The following is a 13823-nucleotide window of genomic DNA, read 5'->3' as shown; positions in this document are numbered from 1 at the left end:
TAGGACTGCCCCGAGGGCGTAGCCACTGCTGTCGGTACGGAGAATGAACGGCTTCGATTCATCAGCTTGCCTGAGAACGGGCGCGGTGGTCAGGAGATCCTTGATCTTTTCGAATGCCTCTTGCTGAGATGGTTCCCATCTCCAAGTGCTTGCCTTCTTGAGTAAGTCGGTCAATGGCCGGGCGACATCTGCATAAGCAGGTATAAAACGCCGGAACCAACTCGAAGTCTGCAGGAAACATTTCAACTGCTTGACGTTCTCTGGTGCAGCCATGTCCTTGATGGCAGCTACCTTACCAGGGTCCATGTGTATTCCACCGGGTACTATCACGTGACCTAGGAATTTGACGGAGTTACGAGCGAATCGGGTTTTCTCACGGTTCACACGCAACCCGAAAAGCTTTAACCTGTCAAAGACAGCCTCCAGGTGCTCCAGGTGTTCTTCAAATGTCCCTGACAGGAGGATCAAATCGTCCAGGTAACAGAATATCGAAGAGTTCTCTGTCTGAAGGTTTGACTTGAAACGGTCCATCAACCGCTGGAAGGTTGCACCGGAATTTCGTAATCCCATGGGCATACGCTTAAATCTGAACATTCCGAGCGGTGTAATGAATGCCGTTTTGTCCTGGTCGTCAGGATGGACACTCACCTGGAAGTAGCCTGCTCGAAGATCTAGCGTAGACATGAAATTGGTCGTTTTCGCTGCATGAAGCACATCTTCAATGCGCGGGAGGGGGTAACGGTCTGCCTCAGTGACGGAGTTCAATTTACGGTAGTCGATGTACAGTCTAGTGCCGCCGTCTGCCTTCGTCACGAGCACCACATTCGCTGCCCAGGGCGACTCACACTCCTCAATAACATCAGCATCAAGCAGCTTCTCCAACTCCTTCTTAAGGGCTTCCCTCTTCTTGGGAGACATCCTATAAAGGGGGGAGGCAATAGGCTCTTGATTGTCGTTTACCTTGATACGGTGGATTGCAAATTCAGTAGCGGGGCCACTGGCAGCGAACTGCTCCGACCTGCTCAGAACAAAAGTGTTAAGTTCCTTCTTCTGTTCTGGGGTAAGCTTGGAACCTTCATCGTCCCTCAAGCCAACGTCAGCAGTCGCTATGTTCATCAGTCTGGAATCATTCTCCGGCATAACATACTCACGTGTAAATTCATGCAGCTTTTCAGGAGTGTCTGCGAAGCACCAGGTACCTTGAGGGATATCTAGGGTCACTCCTGCGCTGATAATAAAGTCACGACCCAACAACGTTTTGGTGTTGGCACCGGGGAGCACCAAGAACTGAGTAGGTATAAGTCGCTCCTGTAATGTAACATAGACATTAGTAGAAAGTACTCTACGTAGTTGGCTAGACCCATCAGCCAAACTCACGGTTCGCTCCATCTCTTCAAATGGGACACCGTTATCAACTAGAATTTTATGAAGCGCGGGGCTCGCTATACAATGTGTGGCCCCAGTGTCTAAGATTGCAACTCCTACTTTGCCTACAATTGTTATCGTTACCATGGGCAAGTCGGGATTGTTTGTAACTGATGCACAATTAAAGTCAACATTCATGGAGGAGGAAACAACATCATTTTTCCCACGGCATGTCTCACATTTAGACCGAACTACACCTTGCTGGCCGCACCCATAACACCTAATACCTGAATTTGTGCCAGGCACATTAGTGATAGGTACCCTTTGCGCTGTTCCTACCTTACGCATATCAGATTTAGCAGAATAGGAATCATTACAACGGTTTTCGCGCCTCATACTCTGATCACTTTCATAGCATTTAGGTTTTTCCCGATTTTCTCGGTTACGACACTCGTCTACGATGTGCCCAAACTGTCTACAATATGAACAACGGGGTCTCACTCGTTTCGACTTTAATGTATTATCTAACGGAATTGCATCATTCGGAGTAGATGTAGGAAGTGAGGGTCGACTTACCAACGATGGGATCTTATGAGGTACTGTCTCCTTGACCTCAGCGCGAGACTCCTCCACATTCCTAGCCGCTTCAAGCAACTGCTCTAAACTACTAATAGTGTCACGCAGTAAGTATTTCCTAATTTTTCTATCTAAAAGTCCATAAATAATATCAATCTGCATCTGCTCCGGCACGGTGTAGGGCAGCCTGCACAGCATGGCGCGCAGGTGGGACACGAAGGCGTCGGCGCGCTCCTGCCCCTGCTCGCTCGCGAACACCTCTCGCAGTATTCGGTGGGCGGGCCGCGGCGCGCCGAACCTGCCGCGAAGCCTCTGCAGCGCCACTTCCCACGTATCTATTGATGAGCGTACACCTTTCCACCAGACGGCGGCCTCGCCGGTCAGCAGCATCGGCAGGCCGCGCAGGGCGTGGTCGTCGCTCACGTTCGCGCACTCTTTATAGATGTTGACTGTGTCTATGAAGGCCTCCAGCGCCTCGTCGCTCTGGGCCGCGCCGTCGAAACGCGCGGTGCACTTTACGAAGCTGCCGGGTCGTTGACCTCGCGCCGGGTCTTCTGGCGCGGGAGTAGATGTGCTGGCACGATTGCTGGAGAGGAAGGACTCAAACATCTGCCGGTTGGTTTCCGCCTGGCTCCGGGAGACCGCAGCGATGATCGCCGTCAGCTGCGCGTCGGTCATGGACACGACGTTGGTGGCTCCGGTGTTGATGTTTGAGGTGCTCTGCTCCGCTTCGTGATCGCTCATCTCGTCCTCTGATCGTTCTTCTTGTTCTCGCCGGTTGCGCGTCGTTCTCGGCATGTTATTTACCGGGGACGCGTAAGAGTTTATTTCACGCACAAATTATTTTGCGAGTTCGAGCCTCGAGTTGGGCGCCACTATAAAAGATGTTTTAACTTTATACAGCCTTTTATTCTAAAGTTCACGGCGAAAGAAGTTTACAAATAACAATCAGGATTTTCTCAAAAGTTGACAGAGAGTGAGTGGAAAAAAAACCATAGACCAAGAGCGGGCGGGAAAGTGGAGTTGTCAAAAATATTATAATTAGCATCTGTGGTCGTCGCGGCACAGAATGCGGCGTGTTATTGTTTTGAGGGAGGCGCGCGTTACAATAGTCATAATAACAGAATGATCCCACATGTTTTTAAAACTCTAAATAGTTTTGTAGTGATTATTTTTGTAAGAGCAAAATTCCGTCAGACTCTAAAAATGGTATACTTGAAAAAATATGCCCTTGTATGCTTTTATACTGTATTTTTATTTGTTTTGTATTTGTAGTATTTATACTTTTTTAAGTCCAATAAAGTATTCATAAATAAAATGTTGAGCACCCCTGGAATCTTGGATGGGGTAAATGCCACTACAAGAAATTAGGGCATGTAGGCGCCATAGCCCCAAAAATTTTTGATCAACTAATTCTCCTTAACTAAGCGCAATATTTAGTTAACAAGCTAAAAATTAGCTACGTTAATACTGATTCTATAAATTATATCTATTTAAACTTGTAAAAATCTCTTCCAAGCACACAAAACTGGTGAAAGAGGCATTAGCCCCACTATGGTTATTGCGCCTAAAAATCCCATTTTTTGTAGAAACGTCGTTTACACTTAGAAGATATTTAAAATTCTACAAAATTGCATCAAAATATGAAACTAGATAAAATTTCCTAATATGTATCGCAAGTTATAGCTTAATAGGGTGTATAGTCTGTTTGTTATGATCAAATGAATATGAAAGTCAAAGTATTGTGGCGCAATGGCCCCGGTTGACCTTACCTACCTGCATAAAAATATTGAATTTCACTAACTACATAATGGAATAGGAATAGGTAGGTAAGTACCTAGGTATTTACTAGCACATTTATTGATAAAGTATAAACTAACTTTACAGTTTACTTACATAGTTAATTGTACTTACATAATATTTCTAAACTACAAACTATTTACTTTTATAAACACTTATAACCTTGATAGGTAAGTTATTAAGTACCTACATAAATTTTTGTGATGAAACCTAGCTAGGTACTTATAGTCACTTATCACAATCACAATAATTACTAGGTATAAAGTTTCCTGAATAAACTTAATTATGTAACTTATGGAATAAATATTGTTGTTATTTTATTATTAAGCTTTGCTATGAAGAAAGATTTTTGTAAATTTAACAATAAATTTTATTTTATTATAATAAATATTGTACTTGCATTATAATTTGATTATTATATACCTACATAGCTCTATATTATACATAGCATCTACTTCCATACAAGTTATACCTATACATACTAACCATTCGGTACACATCGTTATCTAATCCTACAGTATTATGTATACTTAGTAGTAACAATTTAATAGAGAGCCACTATCTTTATTTAGGTACTTTAGTACTTAAGTACTTTTACATAAGTACACTTATCTATTTGTCGACAAACCATAACAAGTCCCTTTTCAACAAAAGAATATGTTAAAACACTACCTATCTATCGTAAAACTATGAAGGATGTCACAAGCGCGAAAACGTATAAATTGACTGATAACACAGTGGAAGCACTGGGCAGACAGGGACCCCTAACGACCGCGGCCACGTCGGGCTGGTCAGCGAACAGCCCGTCGATCCCAGCGGCTACAAACGCCTCTATCTCCCCGCGTAGGTCGCCTATCCCCTCCACTAAGGAACCACTCTGATACTCCACTGGAAGGAACACATTTTCAGCTCGAAACGTGTAAGGATGCACCTTCAACCCAGCCGCGTGCGCATCCCGGACAAAGTCGGTCACGTTCCCAAGTTTCCCGTCTACTCTCGGTATGATGTAGTTTTTATCCGGCCCCACTCCGTACGCGTAGTCAGCCACGTCTCGCAGACCGCTCGAAGTCGACATGTCTCCGTAGGTGAGCCCAGAGTGCCCGAATTGATCAAACGGCTGACTCCCTCTGCTCCCGTACAACTGAATCAGTCGAAGGTCAGTCAAGTTTTTCAGCTCTTTCAGGTTGGTCACTTCGAACGATTGGATCATTATTGGACTGTCAGCATGTTTGTAGCCGTTCTTGTGCAGCAGATCCACGAGAGGTCTCTCCATCGCGAGGCCCAGTCGCTGGAAATGCGTGCTATGCTTGATTTCGGGGTAAATTCCAATAGGTCGTTTAGTGAATGCCTGCATGCCTTTCGCCAGGTCTATGATCTCCTGCATGGTGGGTATTTCGAAGGTTTTGTTCATGCGGGTGTTGCCGGGTCTAGCGGCCGGTATTCTCTCGACGGCTCGAAGCGTTTTGAGTTCCGCCAGGGTGAAGTCTTCGGTGAACCATCCGGTGGCGGTGACGGTGTCGATGGTTTGCGTCTTGTAGCGGGCGAGGAACTCGGGGCGCTCGGCCACGTCTGTGCTGAGGGAGATCTCGTTCTCGTGTCGTGCCACGAGGTGGCCGTCGCTGGTCATGACGAGGTCTGGTTCCAGGTAGTCGGCGCCCATGGTGACTGCCAGCGCGTAGGCCCCCAGCGTGTGCTCCGGCACGTAGCCGCTCGCGCCGCGGTGAGCTATCACGAGGAGGTCACAGTTGGTCGGAACTCCTGTGGTCTTCTCTGCAGCCTCCACTAGCGTGGCAGCGAGCAGGGCCAGTATGGTCAACCTCACTTGCATCGCAGCTGATGTCTTCCTCGTTTCTTAATCTAAAATATTAATTTTGATGATTTGGTGCCTTGTTTTTCTAATAATGTAGCGTGTAAATGAAAACGTATCTTACCTTTTATCTCACAATTTACAATGGTCGTATAATATTTACAGCTGCAGTTGTCAGCGCGGTATTATCCTCGAAGCGTGGCACGTTCAATGCCGGTGAACAGTGCTGGTACAGTTGTCATGCAAATATGTGTAAGTATTTGTTTTTCACCATTGCCATTAGGTAAATTTCTGTAAGTTTATACAGCATTACGCATCCTGCATATTAAACCATGTAATTACACTTATACATGTTTCATATACTTATATTATATTGTCGGTGACGTCAATCTTCAAGTTAAGTATTGTTTGTTTGGATGTTTAAGTATTTATTAAATACTTAACACAAATAATATACACATAATACCTACATACATAGTAGGTAGGTACCTACCCCAAACAGCATTACTGCTCGAGGAAGATACTAAAGTACACGTTAATACTAATACTGAGAATAACTAAGTTACACAAAGCATTTTTTCATGAAATTCAATGTACTTAAGTACCTAATTATAACATAATATAGGCAGTTTAGACCTTGGGGATATGCACAAAGGTTCCATTCGAGAGAGCCAGGTGCAGGAACTGTTACACCCACAGCGAATAGAATAGAATATGTAGTTAGGTACTATCTCATAGAGCTCTGCTTTTGCCAACAGTACCAGAAGACAACTCAGCGCACTCTAAATATCTATTGATTGGTCCAAGAGGAGTTAATTTAATGAATCAAGATGAATGAATCAGAAATGACACTATAGGGATCTATCATTATTACTAGGATATTCTTATTTAAGTAGAAAAAATATATTTTCACATTATATCATTATAATCTCAGCATGTATACTTTTGAGACATATACGAGAACACGACTGTACCAAGATTAAAATATTGTATTTTGAGGTGTTTTAGTTTTATAGCGGGGTATCACTGGTTATAAAAATTAAAGATAAGGTATATAAGTATACTAACTTACTTCACAGAAACATATCCATAGGTAGGCCAGTAGATATGCCATATGCCTTGTGTATTAAGATTTTATTAAGTATATTTATTTGGATGGATCAATTATAAATTAATATAGGTAAGTACTTAAAGTACTTATACCAATATTTGAAACCACGGCTTCATGTTATGTACGGTCGCCTGCGACTAAAAGTATACAGGCGGAGTTTTTAAAATAGCGATCTCAAGCTCACATGCTGCTCAAGCACATCCACATAAACACCACTGCTACACACATCACACACAACACGTCCCCGGATTTATAACAGGTGTAGCTGGTCCCTTCACCATCAGGGATCGCTATTTTAAAAACTCCGCCTGTATACTTTTAGGCGCAGGCGACCGTACCTAGGTGTTACGCCTGCACATAAACCTAACTACCTACTTATTCTATCGTAGTTTAATCAAACGTGACTTACCCAGCATTACATTATCCTGCAGGGTGGCGAAATGAATTTAAAATCAGTTTCTTCATTACTTAGTATCAGTTCCTATAGTGGGGTGGTAAGCGCATTATTGTTAAATAAGGCATTTATTAAAAACAAACCCATCCCTTGAGGCGCGCCCCTGTTGACACAAGTGATTTTAGGCTAGGGTTGTCAAAAGTTAGTATCTACACATGGCATAGATATTCACAGTTCTAGCCTGACTACCAAGATGGGAAACATAAATCCGAAAAAACTTTGTGATATGACTAATAATTTCTCTATGTTCATATTGTAGTAATAGTCATAGTTATGCATACTACCAAAATACATATTATTCTAACTAGAGCCCAATTTTGTCACTATGATCCACGTGAAAGTCACGGAACTATCACGATGCTAGAACACGAGCGAGTGACACTTAATCTAGACGGCTAGATTATAGCTAGGTAGCTGTAGATATCAAATTATTGAACTGATACTGTGTATTATGGTATAAGATAGATCTACCTATCTTATATCATAATAAATAACAAAGTAGGGTTTTGAATACTGCTGTAGGTTGGTGAGTATATATTTTGACAGTGCTTAAGTTGTTTGGCAGCGCTACATATTTTTTTACTTATAATGTTCTAGTTTTTCCAATAAGGTCTTCATTTGAATACGCAAAAACTAAAATATAGGTACTTAGTTTATTTTTATGTTATGTCAAGTTAGTAACTTTTTTGATATGACAGAATCCCGTGAATATTTCTTTTTGCCAACCCTAAAGGTTGTCTCGAACTTTAGGGACTAGCCCCGTGTCAATGCATCGTAATTAGTTTGTTTTTTCCTAACCCGTGGCTTCGGCAGGCATTAACGATACGCCTCTAATCCTAACAAAAATTCTAATAAAACGTCCGCCTGTAACTATTTGTGTACTGTGCGTATCTGCTAAAATTGAGATTAAAATGATAGTACTTATAATAATTGAATATTTCATATTTATAAACTGTACACTGTACTATAGGCCTATCAGTTTCATGAAATCAGAGTCATCTACCGGCACTTTGTGTATACAGATTATTTACGCCTTTTATAAGCTAGGTGGCAACATTGTTTCGTTCAAAACAAAACCAAGGGATACTAAACTTGTCTAAGTACAGAACTCACTGTATTTAAAGTTTTGCTCTGCCAGGATATCATTTTGCAGTGGAACCGTATGGGAACCGTACACACAGCAGCAGCATAGACAAAAGATAGGGTTTGCATAAAGAGCGGTCGGTGTTAGTATTACATAATCGAATCAATCAACTTGTTCTTGATCCTTTTAAACTTTTATTCTAGAGTTACTTATGTTGAATTGTAGTTGGATATCTCTCTATGTAGATTCAAAATTTTGATAAGAGTTTCGAGATTTTCCGGTAAGATACCTAAATGGGATTAAAAAAAAAAGAAAATCTATACTTATGTATAAAACTAAATTATAACAAATTTAAGTAGGTACCTACCTATAATACTAAATCAAATACATATTTTGACAGCAACACAAAAACAAATGAATATTGTCGAATAACTACGTGTGAGTGAATCAGAATCGGTCCCCAAGGAGCTCTGCCGCTGTAAGGGTTGTAATCTCATCAGCATCGCTTTCCCATCCACATTACATTACTACCCTATTCCACAAACAGAATTACGCGGCAAACGTACGTAATTGATTACATTAGTTGGTCTGTTCGAAATTGCAATGAATTTACAAATAAATATTGTCTTTTAGAAGTCCTAGATCCTACGTAAGGATTGTATTGTACCTATAACGTTCTTAAAAAGTCGCTTTATCGTTAGTGCTTATGGTAGTTATGTACTGTCACAAGACTGTCACAGAAAAAGTACTAGTATATACTTAACTAGCGTTACTTTAACTAAGTACCTAAACCAGTAAATATCCTAGATACCGGGTGCTTATGTTAATAACACTAATCTATCTACTTACCTGAGCATGACGGCATAAGGTTAGTCGTATCGTCTACATGGTTTTGTGTCTGAGTCCGGGTTTAGAAGGAAACGGTGATATCATTTTCATTTGTCTTTTAATCACCTGATAAAATATCGAAAGAAGGCTGATGAAGGAGGACCATTTTATTTTAGAATACCAATTTTGCATTTCACACTGGACCTGAGTACGTCGCATATCAAGAACATTGTGCTTAAGTTCATGATTAGGTACATTTCTTACTAAAGTGACAAAAGTTGATCTAGTCTTCAGTTGATACCTTAGAATCTAAGGGTAAAAGGTAACTGAAGACAAGGTAAGGCTTAGATTAACAATTTTTGTATGTTGTTAATCTAGCCCTGAAACTGACATCCCATCATATTCATCAATATTCACCAGAACTTAGACCATCGTGGTAGACTGTGAATCGTTTCTTAAGCTTATGATATATTAAAAACAGAGTTATTTGATACAGAAGTGATGCAGATAAGTGGATAATAAGGGGTTCGGACCGCGGGCGGGGCCGCCACGCCTCCTACACGGACTTAGGACTTCAAATCACAAAAACACACAAAAGATATCCGCATTTAAAAGTATATTTTAAAGCGATTGAGATTTCTGAGAATGTTTACATTGTGCAACGGCAGGTAGTGCTCACGTGACCGTTAGAAATTGTAATATACTTAACTAATTTCACAAACTTTTTGGTCTTGATTACAACGACAACCCTATATATAGGTTTTTTAAAAGATAGGTCCAACAATCTTTGTACCAAATTGAAATCGAATATATTCAAAATATGAACATCTTGCAATATCTTTTTTTTTCACTGTCCCACTCTGATTATAGATTATGTCCTTCATTGTAGTAACATAATTATCGATCAGTCAATGAGTTTATAAAATTATAAATGTATCTGATTATTGTGAACAAACAGAATCAGCTTCAGAACAGGGTAGCGATTCTGATAAAACGCTCTGTAGAAGAATGTCAGAATAATAATCAGACGTCTAGGTCATAATTATCGTCACAACAGGAACTATACCGGGTTCATGAAATGTTTCAATACAATGCGACGCTATCTGGATATATTCAGATAAATATCGTAGCGATGTGATGAGGACTGAGGTTTGGTACAAATTAATAAAACCAATCTGAGTGCCCTATTCAGGAAAATTCTGAACGATGTTGAATTCGTTTCAATGCGTTCATCGATGATATAATTAAAAGGATCTAGGTAATTAATGAGTCAAAAATGGAATACTCGGCGGGCCAGGAAGGGCGTCCCACGTAACTTTTGTATGTTCGTTGTTTGCTTTCTTGCAATGAATTGCCAGTAAATACTTACTGAATTGACACAATGACATTTATATAAGGCAATTGACTGCGTTTAGCGTATGTCGAAGATTTAATGGTAGAGAGAGATATATTTCGTCAGTTAAGTTACTAAAATAACTACATCGTCTTGTTATCGCTACGTTGCCCTGAATAGAACAAGAGATGCAAAACGTCTTTTAGCGTTAAGTAGCTCAATTATTCATCGTTAAAGCACTGTAGATATAGGCACTAAAATAAAAGGTTACTACGGATGACTATCACTTTAAAAACTCTCAGTAACCCTGAATAGGGCCCTCGATATATTGTACGCGTGAAATATTAATTTGTTGTCTATTGTGCACCGTTCGATACGGTATTGTCTAAGAAAAGTTATCTTTCGGATACTTTTGTCGATAGATAGATAGTTCTAGACGACCGACTGTACAAAGGTACTTTCGCCAGGCCAGTAATGATGCGATAGCAAAAATGGGTGTAAGGATGAGTTGAGTGCCAACATACTTACTCTCATGATTTTTCTTTCAGCGGGAAAATTCACGTGAAAAATGCATTCACGTGATGTTCGAGCAATGTTAAATTTAATTTAAAGGAGTTCGCCCTACGCTGCGTGCCTGCCTACTAGGCGGGACTACCGAGCAGGCTGAAACCCCAGTACTGGAGTGTTACTCTACTGACGATACTGACGAAAAGCTAACGAACGTGAGCTTTCATACAAGAGATAGAGTCGTGGCTCCGCGCCGCTTTTTAGGTGCTATGGTTTTAATTTGAATGGATTTTGATTTGAACTATGTTTTCGAGAATTACCTACCCTTCTGCACATTGTGAATACTTACCTGATATACTTGTACTAATTTCGTACCTACTAAGCATTATTAAGCTCGGCTTTCAATGTTGAAAATAAGCATAAAATTTGGGATCTCCAAAATATTTCATTTATCCGTGACATCCGATTATCAATCATCCGAACTCGCAAAACAATAATAACATTATCATTTTCCCATAAAAAGAAATGTGGCCCGAAAATGCATAAAGAACCCGCTTTTGTTCACTCTTTTTTTCAAAATAAAGAAATATTCTCGTGAACCTGCGCCGGAGCCGATATTGAACAATGTAAACTTATGAGGGAACGTATTATTTATTGAAAACAAGAAAAAAAGGATAACTAAGGTACGACTTGACATATTGGTAGAGGTTTCATATGAAATTATTTGCTATCACGCCACGCCGGACTTGCTACAGAGAGGCAATAAATGAAACGACGACAAACCACACTGCACTTGACTGGACCTCGCTTTATATGAATAATTTACAATTGACTTGTCTTGAAATATTGCGGAAATGTTAAATTAAGTACTTATTTGAAGATTCCGTAAAATTTGGAAATGTCAGGATCGGATGATTATAGCTATCCATATTTAGGTACCTATGATCCTTCGCATTTAAATATGGCTAAGTTTATTTACTTAAACAAGGTTCCATTACCAGCAAACTGAACCATTAAACCTGAGCTGTCTCATTTTAATAAACACATGTAGAACCCATCTCAAACGCGCTATTAATAATGTTCCGAAGGAATTTTTCGAATTCCCAAATGTCATCCAGCTTATTAACCGCTTTAATTTTTTGTACTCTTGTTATTTGTTTTTGAGATCATTGGGTTATGTTTTGGCGCGGTCATTTGGGAATGGACTTTTGAGTTTTTTTTGGTACCTTGTCGAATGAAAAATTGGTCTGCGTTAATTACATGGTCATCAATGGAGACGTTTACTATGCGGGAATATTATTTTTGTCTGCCTATGGTTGATACGGTGGATAGTGCAATTGTAAGTAATCTAAGCATTTAAGAACTACTTGTTCTGTACATATTACTACATTATGTACGAGTACCTACCTAAATAATTATATTTTTTTGGAATTGGTTTCATATGCAGTTACAGGAATGTCTGTTGTCTCAAGTTTGCAGTGCAGTGGGGTAAATGAGTTCTCGAGGAGAGATCACAAACACGCGACTGTAGTGTGGGACGCCTTCTGGCCCAGTTTACCGATTTAGCCGGTAGTGGCTAGACAACATAGGCCGAGAACGAATTTTGCGGTCCTTAGGAGCGGCCTATGTCCAGCGGAGTTTACAGGCAGTGATGATGATGATCATGATGTCAAAGACAATAACATTAATTCATAAGATATGAAATATTAGAGATGTAATTAATAATGGCACACATGAAAAAAATACTTTAAAAATAAATACGGACGTTGGTTATATGTATAAGTTAAGTATATCCTGTAGGTATCTATCTATACAGCTTTCTTTTCCCGGCACATTTTAATAGAAAACATGTTCTATCATCTGGTATGCGTTACGATTACGATGGTAATTGTGATGGCCATCATTAATAGCCACAGAACTCAAGCATCATTGTCTTGGAGCACGAACATTAATTTATATTCCAAATACGAGCAATTTATCACAAGGAACAACCGTCAAACACCATCTGCAAAAAGATATGACTAAATGAATAAATTTAGATTCCAATGTTTTTGATCGATAGACGCGTAGATGCAATCTATAGATCATATCGATCTCGAAAATGAATAGCGTGAGTAAGACAAAATATAATTAATGATGGTCTTCGAAAATTCGAATCGGTCTGGTGCAGACAAGTTGGCGTCTCGCAATAAACAAAATTAACAAAAGGCAAAAAGTTTCGTTCCTTTTTTGAGTGTTTTTTATTTATTATTTCTTGTGATTTGTTAATGTTCAGTTTTTGGACGTAATTAATCATTTGTTGGTGCATTGTTGCATCGGTCGCGTCGGCGTTGGTCTATCAGAGCTTGCATTGTGTTATTGTTGTCGATGAACCTCCATGCATTGTTGAAACTGCATAAAACGTCGATTGCGCCACCTGTGCCTTTTCTGTAACGGACCTTTTCTTGATAGTGTGAAGAACACGTATCATTCTCGTTTCATTGTGTATATTTTTTGTCACAGAGCAAAAAGGTTGGTCTATCAAGTAGGTACTTACTTATTATATGTATATGGTAATGATAAGATATACTTGGATAGAACTCTTAATGTATTTAAGTACTTATTATTTAATATTTATGTATGATGCCCGATGTTTCTGGCCTAGTTTGATGATCATCCAATAGGTACATAATACGACATAATATGTTAGTAATTGTACCTCGTCTCAGCTAATGAATCATGCTAGCTGAAACGAGGCATTACTATATTACTGAAATTAAATTAGATAAATTATTGTTATTATTTATTTTAATCACATTAACTTTAACTTATTCTTAGAATTCAAAATCATATTTATATTCTAAACCATTTAAGAATCACCGATTAACCAAACAACCGACCGATCTATGGAAAAAAAACTAACGTTTGTGCGACCTCTTTTTTTCAAACTCTTTTTTGAACATTCGAAAATTAAATTAT

The 13823-nt window shown here is 39.7% G+C and overlaps 1 protein-coding gene across 1 annotated transcript; it reads right to left on the bottom strand.

The window, feature by feature from the left end:
• Positions 1-3717: 3717 nt before the first annotated feature.
• LOC105383535 (glycerophosphodiester phosphodiesterase GDPD6) lies at positions 3718-5806 on the bottom strand. Its single transcript, XM_011553604.3, has 2 exons — positions 5673-5806; positions 3718-5598 (listed from the first exon to the last, which is right to left on the bottom strand). The coding sequence occupies exon 2, from the start codon at positions 5567-5569 to the stop codon at positions 4418-4420; it is 1152 nt and encodes a 383-aa protein (XP_011551906.3). The 5' UTR covers positions 5570-5598; positions 5673-5806; the 3' UTR covers positions 3718-4417.
• Between the last annotated feature and the right edge of the window lie 8017 nt (positions 5807-13823).

The sequence above is a fragment of the Plutella xylostella genome, chromosome 15 (assembly GCF_932276165.1).
Source record: "Plutella xylostella chromosome 15, ilPluXylo3.1, whole genome shotgun sequence".
NCBI classification, from domain to species: domain Eukaryota; kingdom Metazoa; phylum Arthropoda; class Insecta; order Lepidoptera; family Plutellidae; genus Plutella; species Plutella xylostella.
Note: the sequence above shows the minus strand (reverse complement) of the source record. Positions and strands in the feature narration are given on the sequence as shown.